The following is a 23,616-nucleotide window of genomic DNA, read 5'->3' on the forward strand; positions in this document are numbered from 1 at the left end:
GAAGATCATGAGGGAGAAGCATGACTGTCAGTAGTAAGGCTCCCTCACTATGAGTCATGCAAGAAAGATATCAAAAATTTTCAAGGCAAAGCTAAATTTGTCAAGAAATTTTCAAGTATCTTGAAGAGATATGAACGGGGTGTATGCCCCCCTACGTTAAAGCGATCGCACATGCCTCACCGGGGGTGATTGCTTTAAGGTAGTGATACATATAAGAAATGTGAAAGGAAAGGAGCACGTTATCACAAGGATTTAGCCCCCAAGTGTGAGATAAGCCCAAGGATAATAGACACAAAACACAAAGCACAAGGTGACTTCGCTTTCCTCGAGGTCAGTATGCTGTATGATAATTCATGTATATCATATGTATGTATGCATAATTGTTCTTCATTCCCCAATCAAGGAAGGTCACTTAGAAGAAGGGAACACATGTGTCTTTTGAGTCAACATGAGAGAGACCAAGAGATCTCAATGCTTTGCATCGTCCTCAAGTAGGCAACACTAAGGACAATAAATAGAAGAATGAGAATAACACATAGAAGAAGTAACAAAAGAGATCAAGAGAGGAGGAGAGAGTCTGCTATGCTAATGAACTAGTCTAGCACGTCATCTACCCCCCGATCTTGCTGATCAATATTTCGGGAAGGTAGGAAACACGCTAGAGGAGGAACATCCAACACAGCAGATGGAGCTATCACAAGATCCAAACAAGGGCTATGTTCATGTTCTGAGCCACGTTGTTCTTGTCTAGGAGCTAGGATAAGTGCTTTAGAAAATTCATTAGATAAATGGTTATCAACATCAACATATTCATATTCACTATCAGAATGAACAGGAGTAACATTTTCATCATGCATAACATTTTCATCAATATCATCATCAAGATTTATAAAAATAGGATCTTTAACTCGCACAGGATCAAGACCATCATGCATCTTATGTTTAGGAGATTTCGGTTCAATCGTCGACTGAGGAGAAAATGGAATAATACTAGCTGAAGGTGTTTTTGGGGATTGCAAAGTTTGAGAAGCAGCTGCCTGAGCTCTAAGACGACGCTTTCATCGGCGTTCACGTGCAGAAATATTTCGTCTAGTCTTAGTAGGAAGTTGAGAAGATTGAGGAGGAGGAATTTTCTCATCCTTATCACTTGGGTGTTTAGGTTGTGGTCTCTTAGGTTGAGCAATAGGAGAAGAGGAAGCTCTCTTCTCTCCATAAGAGGAAGGAGGAGGAACTGCTCCATATAAGGGAGGAATATTTGGTTTAGGAAGGAGACCAAGCCCATCATGATGAGGAGGTATAGGTCTACTTTTGGGAAGTTTATTAGATATAGGCATAGTCACATCCACAGGGATGGGTTGGGAATATTCTTGAGGAAAGACATTAGTTTTATCTTTCAAGGGAAGAACTTCCTTCTCAAGAATGATAGGAATGTCAAGTTTGGGTGTTCTAGGTTCACTTAGAGATAGGATCATATCTTTTTTCCACTTTTGATAAGATTTGAAAAGATGATCACTTCGCGGTGGAAGAAATTGAAATTGTTTAGGCCAAAAGTAATCAATAGGAACGCTAGAAGTTCTTTCAGCAGGTTTAAAGAGACTATGATTGACAGTAACAACTTCACCATTATGGGGAAATTTCAAACACTTATGAATAGGAGAAGCAATAGCTTTCATGGAAGATAGCCAAGGATAGCCTAGCTTCACACGAAATTGTTCGGACGATGGAATAATAGCAAAGCTCACATTAAGGGATTTGTTATGGACCTCAATAGGTAATGTAATAGAACCAATTGCAGGAGAAGAAAATGCATCAAATAGTTTCACAACCACATTTGTTTCATCATAGATCACTTGATTCAATTGCAAAGTAAAAATAAATTCTTCAGTAATGACATTAACCATGCAAGCAGGATCAATAAGCACTCCACGGCAAGGTGTATTTTTGACTTTTGCAACTATATATAAAGGACCATCAGGTGCCCTGATAGTTTCACTGGAATCAAATGTGATGGAAGGTTCTTTAGGGATTTTCTGCTGCTCTACCAAGTTAATCACATTCGGAGTCATAGACACAAGATCATCAGGTGAGACAGAGGAGTCAGTAGTATCAATCGCATTAGAGGTATGAGAAGGCAATGGATCAGTAAAAATCTGAAGATTTTGGTAAGAAGGAGCTACAGATGTGTTGCCTTTATCATTCACGCCAGAAACAGAGATAGTATTATTATCAATCAAATCTTGAATTTTACCCTTTAAAGCAAAACATTTTTCAGTATCATGCCCAGGTTGATGATGAAATTAACAAAAAGATTTGTTATCAAAATAAGGCGAATTAATCTTTGTAGGATCTATTTGCCTTATAGGAGGAAGAGTAAGCACATTTTGTTCCAATAACTTATTCATAATACTATGCAATGATTCATTCAAAGGAGTAAACTTTCTTTCTTTCTTGAAAAACTTAGAAATAGGAGGCACACCTGATGCTGCATTCACATTGTTGTTGATGATGTTTTCATTGAATTTAATGGATTCTCTGTTCGGTTTAAACTTCCCAAATGGTTGTTGACTACTATCACCCTTATCTCTCGGAGCCATAGGATTTGCTTGTTCCATTTGACTCACAGTCAGTTGATAATTGTGAAGAGTTGCGCACAACTGTTGGAAAGAAGTAAACTCAGAAAACAGGAGTTTTTCTCTAATATCTTTTTGTAGATTAGAAATAAAGATTCTTTGAATATCATTGTCAGGCACGGGAAAAGAAATTTGAGCATACAAATGCTTATATCTACCAATGAAATCAGTCACTCTTTCTTTAACACCTTGTTTACAATGCATTAAATCAATCAAAGTAACTTTAGGACTTTATTGTTTTGAAATTGTTGAATAAAAGCATTTGCAAGTTGTTCGAAAGAAGAAATAGAATAAGAAGGCAACGAGCAATACCATTGTAGGGCTTTATCTCTTAATGTTCTAGTAAACAGTTTTGCAAGCAACCTTTGGTCATAAGCAAAATTGGTACATATTGTTTGAAAGGTCTTAACATGTGTTAGAGGATCACCCTTACCATTATAAAGCTCCAAATGCGGGATTTCAACATGTTTAGGGGGGATAGCTCGATCAATGTCAAGAGAAAGTGGGCTCGCAACATCAAATGTGGGCACACTAAACTTAGATTGATTCATAGAGGCAATTTGTTGCTGTAAATAAGAGACAGTTTGTGCAAGATTGTTAATGGTCGCTTGAGTCGAAGAGTTCATATTAGACGTGTTAGATTGTGATGGAGGTGTTATGTTATTGAAAGAAGGTAGAGAGTAAGGTGGTGGGACACTATGATAGTTAGTCATAGGAGATGATTGGAAAGGAGGAACACTACAAGGAGGAATGGAATGATTAAACGAATTGCCCCCTTGCGTCATGTTCATTTGTGGAGATATAATAGGAACACTCATTGAAGGAATGAATGAAGAAGTTGGATTGATTGAAGAGGAAGGATTGCCCCCATGACTGGTGATCATAGGGGGAATATCTTGTATTGAAGTAGTCATTATGTTTGATGTAAAAGTAGGTATACTAGCAATAGGACTGGTCAAAGGAATAGAATGATTGACTTGTGTAGGAGGTTGTGTATAACCTAAAGTTTCGGCACAACTCTTCATAGGCATCACATTCGAATCCACAATGTGTGCAATACCACGCAAAATATCAATTCCATTCTTATCACTTTGAACCATACGTTTTAGACCCTCAATTAATGAAAGAGCTTCACTATCAGGGTATTCTTGAGACATCCATTGTCGAAAATCATCAAATTGGTTATCCAATTTTGAAAGTTGTTCTACAGAAACCTCATGGAGAGCTTCTTCATCATTAAGAGGATTAGAGGAATTACCCATGTCCTCGTTAAAAAGGCCATTCAAATTAGGTTCCATCTCCTTAGTAATTAAACCTTGGAAGGACTTAATCCTAAGGCTTCATCTAACGGGAATAGTGTAAGTAGGGCTTATTGTTGTAAAACTCATGCACTAAAGAGAGAGAGAAGATTTTGAATTTTATAGGTAGCAAATTTCAATAAAATCAGCCAATCTCCTAGATTTAAGCTGTTAAATACAATCAGGACAATCTCCCAAAATTTTGGAAAAAATGTTCGGGACCGTGGCGAACGGAGTGCACACGGTCCTCGCAACTTTTTTCAAAATTTTCAAGGATGAAAGTTATGATGATTTTAAAGCTAATTTGAAAAAATTGAGTGATTTTACGATCTGTAGATAGGCCAAAATAAAGTTGCAATCTCAAAATTGAACCCTACCAAGATTGTTGAAAAATGCAAATTCGAATTTTGAAAAAGAGAGGGAAACTGAAATTTTGAATTTTATGATTTTAGAGGGAATACTGAAAGCAATGCAGGCTTTGAAACTTAAAAGTTGACTCGATTTCATGAAAAATTCAAATTTGAAAGCGAAAATCAAAGTTGCCGCAATTAAACACTTAATTTCAGAAGTCACAAATTATAAAAATTTGAATAAAGCACTGAAATTTTGAATGAATGCCAACACACTTTTCAGATCTAGGACAGTAAGGAACACAATTTTGATATGAATTTTAATTTCAACAATTTTTGAATGATTATAAGCCTTTATCCAAGCAATCACTAGACCAATTTTGACTTTAATTTTGAAAGTGTTAGAATTGATAAAATCAGCCAAAATTCTGGATTTTAGCAGAAAAATACAGTAAGATCTAGCTCCCGAAATTTCGGAAAAAATGTCGGGGACGATGGCGCTCGGGGTGCACACGGTCCTCGCAACTTTTTTCCAAATTTTCAGGGATGAGAGATATTGTGATTTTGTTGCGGAATCCAAAGTTACAGCCGATTTGGAGGTGTTTTGATCAGTGAAATTATCAGTCAAAGGTTGAATCAAGAAGGTTTTAAAAATTAGGGTTTTGACACTTAACCACTTAATTTTCAGAATTAAAGCACAAATATGAATTGGTAATTTGCAATAGAAGGGTAGATCTGAAACAAGCATTAACAATTAAACATTTCACAAGCTTAATTACTAAAAAGAAAATTTTAGGGTTCTTTATGCAATCAACCCCTAAAATTTGCAAAAGATCAAACATGAAAAATGTAATTATGAAAGCAAAATTTTCAGATCTAACCATGAATAATTAGAATGAGGATGTTCACGTCGGGTTCACCAAAATGTAAAGCGGAAAAATCGAACCCTAGTTGTTCTCCCCTCCCCAACTCCGAGGAGAGAGAAGGGAGGTCACTAGGGTTGATGGTTTTCACTTGGGAGAGACTTTACATTCAAAAGAGGGGTTGAAACCCACAAAATCCAATCCCACACAATGCAAGATTGGATTCTAAATGAGTTTCAAGGGTTAAGACATCAAGGATACCCTCTTTTGTAAAGAAATGTAGATAGAATGATTGAACTAGGAATGCATGTAAAGTAGGAAAGATTCGTTTATAAACAGAGATAGGGATATGGGATGAAGCTGCGGACCTGGAATTAGCAGTAAAATGTCGAGACGGTGCTGTTCTGCAAATTTGAGCGAAAGTTGACCGGACGATGGCGCCCGGCGTGCACACGGTCCTCCGAAAAATCCGCGAAACGAAGGTGGATCTGTTCGTCTCTGCACAAGGATTCCAGATCTTCAATTACAGCCGCGTACCTGCAACCTACACACAGAAAAGAGAGGACGATTGGGGGGTTAGGGATGAGGGGTTTGCCTTTAGGTCAAACCCCGGTTTTGGAATTAACCAAGAAATGAGAATGCTGTAAATGTAAATGTTTGTAATGTAAACAAGTACTGATACCTTGTTGTAAGAATGTTTGTATTCTTACATGCGAAGGTGTAATGTATGTTGTATGTAATGTGTTGTAAGTGATCTCCTCTTCAATGGTTGAATCCTTGTCTTGAATGCAACACCTAGCCTTGAATGGAGACTTAGAATGCTCAATTGCTTGAAGGAATGCTTGAATGCTTCAATGTTTTCATATCGCTTTCGCGCCTTGCCCACATATATGTCCTCCTTTTTCTCCTTTTCTAGGAGAGGAAAAGTAGTTTATATACTTGTCAATTAGGGCTGATAGACTAATTTTCCCGACCTTAGGCCGACCAGGAAACATTATTTTCCAATTTGCAAACTTAAAGACCCGAAGCCCCATAAGAGACCGGGCCAAAAATAGGGCCAGGGACCAGGGCGTTGGGCGCCATGGTCCTGGGGGAACAGGGCGCTGGGCGCCATGGTCCCACCTCCAGGGACAGCAGGGTGCAAGGAGGATCAGGCCAGGGTGCTAAAAAATGCAGTTTTTGATGTCATGAACAAGTTTCGGGGTCTCCATTCAGGTTCCGTGTTGCATCGCCATCGTGAAGACCCAAATGCAGTTGAAATTGCAAGTGTCACAATTTTAGGATGCTACACATACAAAAAGTGATCTCAAATCAAGTGTGTGTCCATCAATGACAATCACAACATCAATCATCAAAAATGCCAACAATCTCCCCCTTTGGCATTGATGGCAACACTTAGGAAAGTTTTGACATCTAAGTGTTTTACAACAAAAATATGCCATAATCAAAATTACTCCCCCTAAGCATATACACTATCCCTTTTGCAGAAAATACAATGTATACTACTCCTAAATAGAAATAACATGAAAGTATACATAGTATGCATCAAAATTTAAATACCAGTATACTTCTCCCCCTTTGCCAACAATGACAAAGTATAACTGAATCACCCCTATTCCTTTAGCATTAATAACTGATTTAAAGAGTTTATGACAATAAAGAGTGAAACTTGTCAAAAATTGATTTAAAGTTCTGCATAAATGTCTTCATGGATAAATACCATGATTCAAGCAATGAGGTAGCAACCTCATGGTCCATTTGCATCTGATAAACCTGCTCCTCCATGGCATCCATGGTACTCATCTCTTGAGTAACCGTTAGGGCATCTATATTGAGGTAGCATTTCTGGAGAATTTGCAGTCTTGGCAGTAGGACCAGTTGAAGTTCCTACAAATTTTGTGTCTGGTTGCTTATCTCTGCCTCTAGTCTTGCAGACTGAAGTTGAAACCGGTGAGCAGTTTGGTCATATGTGGAGAAGGAATCATATGACACCTTGAAGGTGCTAATAAATGACTGCATATTAGTTTGCAGTTTGTCCTTCTGGTGAGCACATCATCACAGAATAAATGAGGTTGACAAATCTTGCTGAGTAGTAGATTGCCCTCATCCATTGCATCTCTAATGTCCTTATGTGCCTTCTGAAGATCAGACCGGAGCTCTGTTAACTTTCTCACCAAGGCAATGTTTAGAGCCTTTTGATGTTCCTTCTTGGCATTTGCTTCTACAACCTCTTCCAGGCTTTGCACCTGGTCTTCTACAACTGTGCATAGGAGCTTCAATTGTGCAAGTGAGGAATCGGTACTGGGAAGGTTCGTACCGGGTATCAAACTGGTAAGAGTGTCCACCGCAGCTTGGATCACATCTTGCTCCTTTTTCCTCCTTATCACTTCCAGGCATTCTTGAGCAACCTTAATGCTTTGCAGCAACTCTGCTTCATTTGCATACTAGAGGTCTATGGGACTAGTAATGTCAGCCAGTTTAGCTTGACTACTGGTTGCCATTGGTGTCTCCACCTGTGTGCTCTTTACCGTTGCTTCCTTGTCCTTGGCTTTTTGCTTATCTTCTTGAGCCTTCCTCTGCTCCTCTTCTTATTTCTTTCTTTTCTCTTCTTCGTGTCTCTTCTCTTCATCTTTTTGCTTCATCTCTTCTTCATCCTTCTTCTTCTCCTCTTCCTTCTTCCTCTTCTCCTCTTCCTGTTTCTTCTCTTTCTCTTTCTGCTTCTCCTCTTCTTTCTTTTCCTCTTCCTTCTTCTTCTTCTCTTCCTCTTGTTTCTTATTTTACTCTTCTCTTCTCTTCTTCTCCTCTTCTTTTCTCTTCTCCTCTTCCTCTTTCCTCTTTTCCTACTCTTTTCTCTTATCCTCTTCCTCTTTCCTCTTTTCCTCTTCTTTTCTCTTATCCTCTTCCTCTACATGTTTCTTCTTTTTTGCTTCCTGTTGCATCTTTTCTTCTTTTGCCTGCTTCTCCTATCCTATTCCTTCTGATGGTGTACCCTGAGTAACTTTTTCACCATCTAAGGCGTCAACGTCAATGGGTTCCATTTGTTTAGTGACCGGTTCCCCTTCACTCTCATATACTTCATCTGGTTTTGATATTTCTGGTTCTTTCTTAGCCTTCTTATTGGCTTGACACACTTCATGAGTATGTACATCAGTCGTCATATGAAGATGAGTGTCTTTTTCAACATCATCAATTCTTCTTTCTAATAACCAGAGTCTTCTCCTTCTAGTGAAGAAGAGTCCTTTGTTTTGGTTAATGACTTCAAATAGCTCAGAATTGGACTGGTCAGAAAAGTATTGGGCAAATACTTTCTCCCTTATTTCCTGTTCCTTCTCTATGGCAATGCGCCATTTGTTGTCTAAAGAATTATACAAAGAATCTGGTGTCTCAGATCTAATTTTTGAAGGCGACCGGTCATTAACACACAAATACTTAATGATTTCCTGTTCAACTTCTTCCTTTTCATCATCATTGAAGTCATCAAAACAATCAATTAAATCATTCAGCAATTCTCTCCCAATATTCTTTATAGTTCTTTGACAATGTGTTAAAGGCTTGTAAGAAGAAATATCAATATTTACCGGTGCAGATGTTGTCGGTTCATTCTTTGTCTTTTTCTTCGTTTGCCTAGTCTTCTTGGGTGGTTCTTCTAACACAGTTTCTTCTGAGTCTGGTGTATTGCTTTTTGTCTTTCGCTTCCTCTCAAAGACTTTGGCAAGTGCCACTTCTGGTTTCTTCTTAGCTGGTGACTGCTTGGTCACTTTGGGACTGACTGCAGTAACTGGTGTCGATGCTGAAGGCACTGCCTTTCCTTTCTTTACTGAAGGTTCTACAACCGGTGTAACCCTTTCCAAATAGGTGTCGGTTCTCTTTGCCTTAGGATCAAGGGGTGAGGCGATTAGGGTAGAAGCATACCCATTCAGCATATCATACATTACCTCATATCCCATAGGCTCCACTTCTTCCTGTCTGGGCTCAACAGCCTCCATTATGCATTCATCCACTTTGATGGTGAAGTAGATGTCTTCCTCATACTTTTTGACTATATCATCGAATATTCTTACCCTTTGGTTCATTTTATATTTGAACTCATCAAAGTATTTGTTCAGTACTTCTGGAGAGCCGGTTCCAACCGCTTGTAGACTTTCCTTGATTTGCTTTGTCACTGGTTGGTCAACAGACCATTGAATGCCACCTACTCCTGGAAAGTAGCCTTGGAAGTAAAAGAACAACCCAACCAGTAGTTGTCTGAACTTAAATCTCAGTGCATTATCCTGTTTGATCGAATTAAGATTCAATAGAAGTTGTCGTTGCATACAAGTGCACAGATCAAATGATGCATCTTCCTTGATCATCCTGTAAGCAACATTTATCGCTGCAGTAGAGACAGAACTAATTCTGCTAGCAGAGAACATCCGATAACCTATCACCATGCAGGCATACTTGACCAGATCGTCCTTGATTGAGTTGACAGTCATTCCACGTGAGTCGCTCACTGAATTGACGAGCTTGGACATTTCAGTCTTGTTGACCTTCCTTACAGCTGGCACTTCCCCTATGTTACAAAAACCAGTGACAACATGAATCGCTTCCGGTGTGATATCATGCATCCATTCTAAGTACATCTTATCACCGTGTACCCTGCTTAGAATAATGCGAATGTGATCATCCAAAAATTCTTCAAGAAAATAGACTGCATTGTGAAGTTTCTTCTTTTCCAGAATGTTGAATTCCGGTTTAATCTTCTTATCCTTCTCGCATAACAAACTTAACTGGGAGTGGATCACAAGAGACCCTAGGTCTTCAATTTTACAGTATATGTAATCGGAAATGCCTTCTTCTACTATAACACCAGCGGGTATTTGAGACGGGGAATTGTATTTTGACTTCTATTGAATGAAGTCCATAGAATCAACGGGTGCAATAGAGCTAGCATGTGATGCAGAAGCCATGAGAAACAAGGAATTTTGAAAAATACCTTCGTAGATCAAAATTTAGGGCTTCACAATTTGAACTTCGCTTCACACTCCTTCGATTACTTACTGAAATACCGCTTTGCGTTCTACACTCCTTCAACAGATGTTAGCTTCAAATTCTTCTTAAGGTTTTTTGATAGATTCCTTGAATCGCAATGTGACTCGCTTTTCTTCACTCTGCACTTGAAAACTTCTTTGCTCGAGAAAATGATAGTGGGAAATGATTTGAAATTTCCTTTTAAATAGATTCTCCACCTACCATAATAAATGCTCCACTATTAGGGCATAAACCCTAATTTTTCCTTATACCGTTTCTGGTCTTCTGCCAATCTGACAGGTATCTCATACCGGTTAAGGTCTTTTACCGGTGTCAACCAGGGGTTCGAGATATTTCACCGTTTGCTCCCCCTAAGCTTTTCTGATGCTTAGTTTGCCGGTTCAGCGACTTCCACACTGGGTGCAGAAACCAGTTCTACTTGAATCACTTCTTCTGGCTTTTTCTTCCAAGTTTTCTTCATATCTGTTTGAACAGTTTCAACATCAATTTTTCATTTCGAAGTGATCGGTATATCATCTGATATACTCTTTCTTTCTCTGCAGAATCTTGTTGTATGACCCGGTTTGTTGCAGTGATAGCAAACCATTCCAGGTGCTCTCCAAGGTCCATTATTCATGTTTCCTTTCTTCCTTCTGCATGTTGCAGCAGTGTGACCATGACCATGACAAATCACATAGATTGCTCTCCATCTGGTTGCCGCTTGATAGCCACCGCTACCTGACTGATGACTATAGGTATTAAACCGGTTTGGGTTTCGGTTCCCAGAGGGTTCAGGAAAAATTCCTTGATTCCTTTGAGGATACCTTTCGGTATTGTGCATGACAGACCTGCATTCAAATGCTTTATGCCCAAACTTGTTGCATGCATAACAATTGCCATTGAATCTATTGGATCTAGGCTTATCATTTAGAAAATAAGGAAAATTATTGTAAGCCTTACTTCTACATACATTAGCAGTGTGTCCTTCCTTGAGACAGTTAAAGCAAACATGTTTAAACTTTTGATTACCTTTATCCTTTGATGTCGATTATTTCTTTGATGCTCCATCTTTTGTTCCAGAGGTCTCACCTTTCTCATAATCAAAGAAACCAAGTCCATTGGTATTCTTTACCGGTTTAGTTGATTCAAGCTTCTGCTCTAGCTTGATAGTACTCTTATTGAATTTGGCAAGTATTTCCTTTGACTCAGTGAGTTCTTTGGAAATAGCAGCATCGGATTCCTTCAAGGTTGCATTCTTAGAAGTAGCCATGTTTAGTTCACCTTGTACTTCTTCTTTTTCTATTTTGCTTTCATGAAGGTGAGCGGTAAGTGCACTAATCTCTTGCTTTAGTTTGGAGATTTCATGATCTTTGTCTTTTACCAGATTTTCAGCTTTCCTCCGGTTCTCAAGCTCTTGGCACATTCGAATAGTCAGTCCTTCCAACTCTTTTCTCAGGTTGGAATTGGATTCATTCAACTTTTCTACTTCTTGAATTAGGGCTTCCATGTCCACTTCATCAGAAGAACTATTTTTAGATAGCTCCATCAGTTTTTCAGCATGTTCTCTCCTTTTTGCCTGAGAGGCCTTATATTTGACCATAAGTTCATCATAGGCTTGCTCAGACTGAGTGAGCCGATGAGTAAGTTCCCTCATAGTGTATTCCCTCGTATCTCTTTCCAAGTGGTTACACTTTACTAGTCTAACAGTAAATGGGTAAATCAGTTTAGCAAACAAACCAGTTAGCACACATGAAAACCAAATAGCAAATAATGCATTCACCCACAGAAGCACAATCACCATAATACAAGAGATTTTGATGTGGAAACCCAAATGGGAAAAACCACGGTGAGATGAAACTCACAAGTAACTATCTGCAGAATAGGAACCAAACCGATTAAGGTCAGACCGGTTAAGATCATACAATGTTCTTTACCAGAACAGATCCTGTTAGGAATCTAAATCTCTGTTAGGAGATAAGTCCGATTAAAGACTACCTTGCTAGAGGATTTTAGATCCACAGATGTGAACCACCTTGTTAGAGGATTTACAAAAGGCATTTTGGGCCTACCCGGTTAAGGGCTTCAAACTTGTCAAAGATGTGAGTAATCAACAAGTGAGTGATCTAGCGAATAACACAGATTGCTTGGTTAGATCCTTGATAGCTCGTTCCTAATGCATTCTAGCATTACTTCAGTCTTCAACACATTCACACTCTACCTCCTCTCACAGACCTGAACTTCTCTTCTATAATCACACTTACAAAAACTCATCAACCACCTTAAACCCTAGCAACACCCTAAAACCCTAGACATGATGTCCTTATAAATGAATATGATTTTATGTCGGTCCAATAGGATTACAATACAATTTCCTAGGTTCAATGCATCTGGACACTTTTGGTAACACGACACAAATGCACCACCAAAGTGTCGGCACCCCAAACAATCGGTGGATGGTAACTCATCACAAAATATTGGTTGGTAACTCATCACAGAGTATTACCGGTTCTAACAAAATATCGGTTTAAGCAAAATACCGGTTGCTGGTTTGACAAAATGAAGACTGGGAAATATGAGTTGTGTCACTTCGTTCCTTCGTACCGCTTGAGATCCTCGAACCGCTTGGGGTCTTCATACCGCTTGAGACCAGTAAACACTTTCTGCAAAACACTGATAGTCTAAAGACTATAATACATCATACCGGTTGGAACAAATACCGATTGAGCTTTAACTCGTACATACAAAAAGTGATCTCAAATCAAGTGTGTGTCCATCAATGACAATCACAACATCAATCATAAAAAATGCCAACAAATGGATGGTATATATTACTTTATGTTAAAAGGATTTTCAGTTATATCTTAATCATTGTTCTGGGCATGTAGATTATTGAATGGACCTTAGAATGACATGTATGTGAAGTTCTTTGTGCCCCTTATTGCATTAAAATTAGTTCAACACATCACTTTAGAATAGTTTTGCTTTCAATTTTTCTTTCTTTCCCTTTTCTCCCTCCAAGTGAATGAAGAGCCGACTTCTAAAATCCTGGAGGTAACTCAGTGAATACATGCGGGTCCCCATCATTGAGTTTCCCATAAGGTTGTTTTCCCTGGGAGTAATTCTAGTGATCAACACCTTACAAAAAATATTTCTAATTACAAATCACCTTTTCATTGATTACTCCTTTGCCTAAGAGTTAGGAAGGAGCAAGATTTAGTTGATCACCTTTTCATCAGTTGCTCCTTTGACCAAGAGTGTCGACAATGGATGTGTGCCAAACTAGGATGGGTTAACTACATTGCCCAATGACATTTTGAGCCTATTTCAATATTGGCCACTAAGGAATGGAGCTAGACTATTTAGTTGCCTATGGAAGATTTGCCCCTGTCTCCTGATCTATAAATATGGAAAGAAAGGAACAAGATAATTTTTGAAGAGAAAGAGATGCCTTTAGCATATTTTTAGAAGAAAGTGGAGGTTGTAGTGATAAAGGTTGCTAATCGTTTTTCATCAATTCATATTTCAATCCAGGGGATATTCACCGAATGGGATGGTCAAATGAGATTTCGATGGCCTAGTTTGAGAGTGCCGACATTCGCTGGGAAGGGCTCTGTGGGAGAAAATTATGTTATAAGGTTGGCTAATTGGTCACCTCCCAAGTTTGGGTGGTATAAAATGAACTTTGAAGCTTCCAGGGGCAACTCGGGTCCCTCTAAGGTTGGATGTATAATTAGAATGTGGGATGGCGGAGTCATTGGTAGATTAGAAACTCCCCTTGAAGAAAATACCAACAACATAGTTGCATTCAATGCCCTTATTTTGGGCTTTCTTTTCTGCAAGGACTTGAAGGCTGAGGATGTTGAGATTCAAGGTGACTCAGCCATAGTTGTCAATGTAGTCAGACAGAGTGCCACCCCCAACTGGAAACTCAATGCTCTACTCAAAAGGGCATTGGAGATCCTAACACTATTCAGAGCTTTCACTATCAATCATACCTATAGGGAAGCAAATAGAGAGGCAAATGAATTGGCCAATTAGTTGATTGATGGGATCACCTTTGAGCGTATCAAGCCATTGGCAAACTGGTGAATCAAATTTCTCCAATTGGTCAGTAATAAATGAGGTGAATATCCCACTCATCAATGATATCTTGATGATGTGTATAATTATGATTGAAGTCGGTATTCCTAACTCTCTCATAGTGATATTTAGCTGGCAAGGTATTTAAAAAGTAATACAAATAAATATATTATTAGTTAAAAGACTTGCTTGGTTAATGACGTCTCTAGATGATGGTGACTATCCTTAATGGCTCTTCCCACATGCCAAAGGAAAAATGGTTTACAACAACCCAAGGAATGACAAGATTATTCCTTGCGATTGATATGATCTTTATCTTCAAGGACTTCTATACGCTCTGCAGTTATTTGGCCATTATGATATCTAGTCCTGATTGGTAGTGTAGAGAGCACATTTCTCTATAAATCACCCCTCAGCCTCTTCATTGGCATTATATCCTCGAGCTTTGCCTTGGCCTTCATATTTCTCCTTTGCATTCATTTTTTGTGCTCATGGATTCACCTATTTGGCTTGTCTCTAATAAAAGAAAAATGTCTTTTATAGGGGAAATCACGAACAAGTGCTTTCTTTTTGTCATGAAGTATTCCCATCCCCTCATCCTACATGCGGTCAAGCAAATTTTGGCCGAAGATTGTTTAATGTTGAACCATAGATATAAGGTAAATATGGATATCACTGTCATATTTCTAGCCACCATTATCTTGGTTGGGGAAGCCAAGGTGACCACGAGGCTTTTATGTCGAAAGCTCTTTAAAGACTCCTTTTTGGGAGAACTGGACGTGGTTATTATTGTTATATAGAGCCTAATCAGACTCGGAGGTTAAATTTTCCCTACTTCTATCGGTGCCGTTTCCCCCCATATTTTTTGATGGGGGTTTGGGGGTAGTGCCCCCAAGATGGGGTCAAGGGGCAACACCCCTTGCGAGATCCAGAATTTTATAAAGGCGTCGGGTGTTACTTTTATGTTGGCTAACATGTTGTAACCCTAATTTCGTAACCGACATAAGTCTTGATAAAAAGGCTAAAGGTTTGGGTTTTCTGTAGAGAATTTTGTAGCATTTTGCAGCGGTATTGAGTTGCAGGGGGATTGTTGGTTGTAATCAGTTTTGATTTACTGGATAATAATATTGGACTCTTTGTTTGGTGGATGTAGCCCGATATTGGGTGAACCACGTTAAATATTGTCTCTTCGTTGTTATTATTTGTGTTTTTCATTCTCATGTTTAATATTTATCTACATATAATTGATTATTAGGCTTGTAACTATTATATGTAGATATTTATATTACATTTAACTACAGGCCTGATAATTAATATTTATCTATTATATGTTACTATTATATTTATCTACATATGGATAATAGTTACAAGACTGATATCATATTGTAAAGGCATTTTGTATAGGAGATTCTCTGGGCAATTTTGATAATATATGCCCCTATGATCATACCTGCAGTTGGTCTGGAGCATTGCTCAACCCTCTCCAACTTTTGTAAATTTTTGAAAATATAATATAAATCTCTAGCTTCAACCTTTTATCGACAAAAAAAAGAATATAGATTCCTCTAGATACTAATTCCTTAGGCACTAAATGTCTCCCTACTAAATAATTTGTAACAACAAACTAAAATTTACAAAGTCTAAGGATAAATAATCTTATAATACTATAAAAGAAATTGTCACTTACTGATAGGTTTTGTCAAAGTTTGTTATACAACAATGCCTGTAGTAGCAAATTGTCTATCATTTGAATTGACTATCGAGAGCTTCGAATAAAACAAAATGTGTAAAAAAAGTACCAACTTTTGATTGTATTTATACCAATTCATATTTGGTGAATTTCGTGGGGTATTTTAAAATTTATTAAATTTTGGCGAATTTAAGCGGGATTTTAGCACAGTGGAGTAAAAATGGGTGAATCTCCCTAGCTATTAAAATGATACATTTTGATTTCCAAGGTGATCATGGACCTATGATTACCGTTAACTTACAACACGGTTGGCGAAATGGGTCCTCCTACACGATTGTGGTATCAAATTGTTTAGCTAGTATTGGCAAATAAATGGGTGGATGCATATTGGAACCTTTCAAAGCTGTTGGCAAAAAAAATAAAAATGTATGACTGGTCTGAAAAGTTGATGGCGAATTAAATTTCATATGACCCAAAACACATAAAAATTGGGCAAATGGATGATAGACCCCGATTCGTAATATTCACCAATTTCAAAATCCTTGATCTTAGATATTTGCCAATTGTCAAAAAATCGCCACTAAAAAATAACTAAAATAGACTACACATCCTCCTTTGTCTTAATTCCAAATTGCAAAAATATATCTTCAATTGTAGAGAAATGTGGTACAACCTTCTGAGTCAGAGACACCAAAACTGGCACAACATATTTGAGCTATTTCATTACAAAAATTTATCAATTAGGAACATTTTGAAATCCAACCATGAACATCAGAAGCGCCACTCATTTTGACATCCAACCATGAATTTCCAAGCATAAGACATAGGTTGAACACACTATCACTACAACTACTTTCCCCCTTTAGGCATCCAAACAAGAACATTCAATGTCATAGGTTAACATTAATACACTACAACACAACACACATCAATACACCATATCTGCAACACTCATATCATCAATGACAACACACTACACTATGTTTGCAACAATCATATTATAAGTTGACATCAAGGACAACACCATAGATGGATCAATATTATAAATAATATTATTAACTACGAGGGATTGAAAGTGTCCTACATAAAATCCATTCTTTTCTCAAGGATAAGGATAAGAACGAATATAAAATAAATATATAATGATATTATAATATAATAACAAAAATAATGTAGCCTTAATATATGTTTTTCTTTTGTCAAGAGTTTAATAAAAATATAAAAATATAATAGTATAATCCTATTTAATATTAATTACAATATCATAATATAAAAATAATGATTTAATATTTTTTTTGATGCGTAAGCAATTTAGTATATTGATTTTCAAAAAAGGTTTACATCATTGATGTCCATTGGACAGTTCAGACCATTACCAAATACAACAAAAATCTAGAAAGACTAAGAGAATGGCCATGCAGGGCCTAATGGAACTAGCATCTCCCACCCCCTTAATCTATGAAGGAAACTTGCCCACAACTTCGAAGTGCTTGAGAGCAAACCCTTGGTTTTTTGCTTCAAACGAACTATGACACCAAATAGATTTAGACAAAACTCATCCATACCTTCACATTTTATCCTTTTGTCATAAAAAAATCCTTTTATGAAGGGAGCTACCACCCACACTCTTACAATATCACAAAAGAGATAATGATACCGATCCAAGAATGAGCTACTCCTCATATAGCTACATGTGGAGTCTTCATTTACTTCGATAATTAAAACTAGTCATTTCAGCCATTATGATTTGTGCTCTCTCTTGCTTGTCTTGTGCTTCGACTCATTTACATTGCCCATTCAAATACTGATGACTTGATTGTTGCTTAAACTTTATTAAAACCCTCTATTTATGGCGTGGTTTTTGACATGAGCACATTTGAAGGTTAGAGGGATTTTAATGCAACATACAAACACATGATTTACTTAGTTGATACTTTCATTGGTTTCTAACCATTCCACTACAAATTAACTAAGCCTCGACATTTGGACAAAACAATTCTCCATCTACAACTGTGTTTGCTAATGTGTTTGCTTCCCCATTCAAATCTTTGTAGACATGCTCTATATGAAACGATTCAAAGGCTTCTATATGTTACCGTGCTTCCTCTAGTAAAGTTTGCAATTTTCAATTGGGGTATGCCTCTTTCTCAACACATTGATCACTAACACCGAGTCATCTTCCACTGCTACATGTTTTTTAACCCCAATTCTCTACATTTATTCACCCCCATTGTTAGTGCTTCAAATTCCACTTCATTGTTAGATCCATTTGTTAATGGTTTAGCCATGCCACATATAGACCTCCCTTTCCAATTTCTTATTAAACATCTAGCCCCCAGGGCACCCAAATTCCCCCTTGAAGCCCCCATCAAAATTCACCTTATACCATCCTACTTTTGGAATACACCATTGTGCTGATGCTCTCAAACATTGGGAATCACTACCTCTAGGACCCCTAATTGGAGGATTTCTTAGCCCATAGTAGCTCTTTTTCATGCATGCATCCCATGTTAGGAAATAAGAGCTACCTAAATTTTGTTCTCTGATTTTGCTGTTCACAACGTCAACAATTAAGGCCACCTTGTTGAGGAAAGATTCCACACTCATTTGTTTATCTTGGAATATCTTGCAGTTACATTCCTTCCAAATCTCCCAAATCTCCCATATTATAATAGACAAGCTAATAAAACACCAAAAGATTGCATTGTTTAACCAAGCCAATCATAATTGAAATAGACTTAGTATGTAATAATGATTTAATATTAATTACAATGTAATAATTAAATAATTTTTTAAATAAAATAATTAACAAATATGACATCTTTTCACTTAGTAATCATGATATTCTTATTTGATATTTAATTTAGATTTTTTTAATGTTTTATTAAAATTTGACATTTGTAAACAAATTTAGAAGTGTGGCCTTGGCTATAAATGAAAAAGGAAATTCAGTCAAGACGCAAAGTTATGTCTTGGAAGCTACATCGCCTTCCAGCCTCGTTTTTCCAGATTCCTTTTTTAAAATGAAGAGTTTTATTGCAAATCCAGATTTGAAAGCGTTGAGCCGATTTTCTATTATATTATTTTAAAGAGATATATTATTGCAATTGATAAATCGTTGCCTTGAAGTAAGGTATCTTAATCGATAGATTTTTAAATGCTTTACCAAATCTACAGCAGGTTGGCTTTTGATTTATCTTGATTTTCTTCAATCCACGTCGACAGTCCGATAATATTCATCCGAGCCCAAAAATTTAATTTCAAGAACATCGAAGTCTTAGTTTTTTGGTTTTTTTTCCCTGTACATCTACTTGAATCAAGATCAAGAGCAATCTAGGTCGTAAACGGAGAATTTCGGGTCAATAGCATTAGCTTCCACTGTTATTGTTTGCTTTAGGTTTTCATATAAATATATTTATCTGGCGGGGGAGGCTGAAGGGATTGATGGCCAGTGACATGTTAAAGGAAGTGAGATTATGGAACGACAAACGTGAACGCGAAATGTACGACAATTTCGCAGACCTCTTTGCCATAATCCGAACCATGGAGAAACTGGAAAAAGCCTATGTTCGCGACGTGATTTCCCCAAAAGATTACGAACCAGAATGTTCAAAATTAATAGCTCAATTCAAAACCCTGAGCACATCCTTAAAAGACACGGTACCCAGCGTGGAAAGATTCATGGAGACATACAAAATGGACTGCCCGGCTGCCGTAAATCGGCTGCTAGTTTCGGGGATTCCGGCCACTGTGGAACACAAGGCGCAATCCTCTGACATGGGCATGGGCACCGCCGTGGCCGTGGCGGAATGCGTGCAGCATTTTATCACTGCAATGGATTCATTGAAGCTCAACATGGTGGCAGTTGATCAGGTTCATCCCCCGCTTAATGACATATTAATGGCGCTCTCTAGGGTTCCTCAGCTCTCTCCCGACTTTGAGGGGAAAGTGAAGATGAGGGACTGGATTTCCAGGTTGAATAAGATGACTGCTGCAGATGAGCTTACCGAGCAGCAGGCCCGGCAGTTGCTCTTTGATTTGGAAACATCTTATAACGCATTCATCAATGCTTTGCCTAAATCATCTTGATTGTACCAGTCTGTAAGTTTTACATGTATTTGAGCATTATCTAGATATGAAGTTTGATAGACGACAACTTTAATAGCAGGATTTCTACTATATCAGATTTCATTCTGTATTGAATTTTCTTGGTCCTTTGTTAATGCAATTTGTTATTTCTTGTTCCTATCGATCCTGCAGATAAATATCACGGTATAATCCTGAAACTTTTATTACAACTATGCTTTGCGTAAATCTTATGTATTAGATTATAATGATATTAATTTCCTCCAGGATCTGGATAAAATTGAAAAGTCTTTCCTAGAGTTGTACAGCAGTAGCTTTAAATGGGCTGAAGACTTGATTATTTGCTGAAATTGTTGAAGACATTTAGCACCGTTGGTGAAACTTGGGCTCGATAATTGTCTTAAGACTTTTGGTTTCAAATTTGTTATTGTTTTTGTATCTCAATCTCTTAACTATTTTTTCTTGCTTGTTTTCCAGAAAAGTCATAGTTTACTTAGTGCATAGATACGGTTACTGTGTTTTCTCTTCATAATATCCGTGACAGTTTTTCATGATAATCTTGTGATTTAGTGCTTGGATTTTCAAATGCACAGTATTGATTAGTCTGTTTTAAAATATTAACTTTTAGTTTCCCTTTTTTGTATGAGCCCTTCCTTTTGCAATTCGAGCATGGTGGTTCATACATTATATTCAACCTTTCACTAAAGTTTAAAGGCACGGATCCACTAGGGCTCAATGTTTGATATTCATCAGGAAACCCTAGTTTAGAGACGAGAATTTTTCACACAAATCAACTGGTGACTATATTTATATCTATTTTGCCTTTCATTTGTTCTCTGACCCACTGGAAATCTATTGTTATATTAGTTGAAAGCAGACTTTGTCTTATGTGGTTGTGACCATTGTATTGAGACTTTGTGATTCTCAATCAGATTTACAGAGCCCCCATGCAAGCAGTCAGCAGCAAGTTTTGCTGAATTAACTCGGCAAAAATTGTGAGCTAAAGACCACCTCTCTACTGCACAATATTTTTCATAAAGTTTTTACATGTGCAAATCCAGTCCTCCTTCATTCCTAACGCACCTCCCATTCTTTATGCTTTTCAAACCCTCGCTGCATTATTGTTGTTAGTTTGGGTTTGGGGTTCGATCAAAACAATTTTGGGCTCAGGTTTGTCCATACAAAAATATATAAAAATCAAATATATACATATTTGCAGCCTAAAATTATAAATATTAGAGGCATCTAATATTTTTAATGTATAGGAGTATTTATAAGCTTTATACAATATTAATAAAGTTAATATATAATATTATAGTATAATAATAAGTTAATATTAATAATTATTAATTTATTACCATTGATAATAATAAAATCTACAAAATGAGATGTCGGGCTTTGCATCTGCAATTTCATTTGCGCAAATGTTTCCAAGGCCTTTTCAACAAATTCTTTTTGTGCGTATGCTGCAAGAATGACACTCCAAGAAACTACATGTTATTGAGGTATTTTGTCAAACAATTCACATGCCTTGTGTATGCTTCTGTACTTGGGCATAGATATCTATTAGGGCATTGGGAAGTTCTAATATCTGATAAAAATCTACCATTAGTTTTTCTTTGATGTTTATACATACCATAGTTCCCATACTTTAGGTTTGTCTCAAACTCAAGAATTAAAAATATACTTAAATTTCTTAAAAGATATAATTTTTATGCAAAATGCAAGTACAAAAAATGTATTAAATGAGTGTGGTGGGGGTCTAGCGGTGGTGTCCATGGTTGGGTTGAGGGACAACACTCCTCGTAGGGGTTTGGGGCCATCGTGCTTGGTGTGTTCTTCTTCTGGTACAGAGCAGGATTGAGGGGGGCAGCCACCACCTCCAAGCACAAGTGAAGCCTTTAAAAGGCACAGACTGTCACGGTGCATGCCATTTTCATAATTTTTAATAAAGCAAAAAAACATTTTTCGAGTGTGACAGCATTTGTTCCATTTCTTAAAAAGTCTTGAAGCTTCAGAAAGAACACCATTTTATGTATATCTTGCGTCATTGTATTCTATGATACAACACATTTTTGAGGTATTTTGTCTAACTGTTCAGATGCCTTGTGCATGCTCTCACATTTTGCATACTTATCTACCAAGGCATTTTCAACTACAATATCTGATTAAAAAAACCCTTTCCATTATGGTGTGATAGATGACCATGCCATGATCCAAGGCTCTTATGTTGGCATAGGCTGAAGCATGCTGGAGAAAATAAATTGATTGGTTTAGATAACTGTTCATTGCATATAATAAAATAGTGTCAATCTTTGTGAGAATATCTATGTTTTCTGTTAGCTGCAAATAAAACATTCCATGGGAAGACATCTCATTTTGTTACTTGCAAATAAACTTAAAAATAACAAGGACGAATGATGAACTAAATGTCAAATTAGAAAAACAGAAAAAATCACAAAAAAGCAATGGATTGTTGTGGAAGAAGTGGAAGAAGGCGAAGTTTGAGATGGATTTGCCTGGGTTTGTCTGGGACAATCCCATTGAGCATTTGTAGAACCCTGTCCAGTTTCCTTGTCGAATCGTATCTGGATCTGTATCTGGGCTGGATTGGATTTGACCTGCAGGTCCAGGGGCCTGAACCGGTAACTTAGTATACCTATATGCTATAGTGTGTCTACCTGGAAGAAAAGTCAGACATTTAGCATTGTTGTTATTATTTTTAACTCAATTATAGTAATTTATTATAAAAAATGATTGGCTCAGTCTTCATAAGGAGGAGCTGTTTATTAATTTGCATTGAACTGCAGTGATTTGGATGATTTGGCCTATGGAATGATTGTTGTTTCCAGTCTGAGTGATCTTTGGTTATTCTTTAGGTTGTCTCTAACACTTATGAACAACATCAGTTGGACAGTGTTTACTTGTATTCCTAGGATCTCATGTTTTTCTTCATTCTACTCATATCTTTTCTCCTTTCTTCTTTTTCTCCCCATTCTGTCTAGTCTTTCCCCTTTGTAATTTTCCCCTTGTTAATCATTGGGATTTCAAATTCTGTGTTTTTCTTTTTCTCCAATCATTTTCATTCCAGTCTAGCCAAAATTCTCTTGGTCAATATTTATCCTCATTTTTCCTTATTCTGACCTATCTCAATTCTATCTAATTATTCTTATCCTTTGTAAGGCTATTTCAAAAATTTATTGCCCTTTCCCAACTCTTCTTTTAATTTTAAAAAATTGGGCAGGAATTTGGAGTGTGCTGTCCCAAAAAGTGGATTGGTCACTCCAAAAAGTGGGCTAGCAGTTCCAAAAATGGGCCTAGGGTTTATAGAGTTTGGAGGCTTAAAACTGGGATGCTCAGAGCCATTGGGAACACAGAGTTTGCCAACCCAGACATTATGGTGAAAGTTTGAGTCATTCTGGGAATGACACGAGGAGTTGTGGTGATTGCTGAAACTAAGATGTGTGGTGATTGCTGAGATCTAATGTTGTGGCAAAGTGGCCAACAAAAAATTGTCTTCAACTGCATGGGAATCAAACAAATGACTCCTATAGGGTAATTAGAGTACCCTGCAACTACAGTGTTAGCATTCTACAAGGCATTCACTTC

At 37.4% G+C, this 23,616-nt stretch overlaps 1 protein-coding gene across 1 annotated transcript; it reads left to right on the forward strand.

Annotated features, from left to right (window-relative positions):
- The first annotated feature begins 18,887 nt into the window (after positions 1-18,887).
- LOC131066319 (vacuolar protein sorting-associated protein 28 homolog 1) lies at positions 18,888-20,167 on the forward strand. The gene has a single exon (XM_058001055.2). The coding sequence runs from the start codon at positions 19,366-19,368 to the stop codon at positions 20,008-20,010; it is 645 nt and encodes a 214-aa protein (XP_057857038.1). The 5' UTR covers positions 18,888-19,365; the 3' UTR covers positions 20,011-20,167.
- Positions 20,168-23,616: the final 3,449 nt, after the last annotated feature.

Source organism: Cryptomeria japonica, chromosome 8 (genome assembly GCF_030272615.1).
Source record: "Cryptomeria japonica chromosome 8, Sugi_1.0, whole genome shotgun sequence".
Classification (NCBI taxonomy): Eukaryota; Viridiplantae; Streptophyta; class Pinopsida; order Cupressales; family Cupressaceae; genus Cryptomeria; species Cryptomeria japonica.

Coding starts and splice junctions, on each gene's coding strand:
- LOC131066319 (XM_058001055.2), top strand. CDS start 19,366: ATGGCCAGTGACATGTTAAAGGAAGTGAGATTATGGAACGACAAACGT.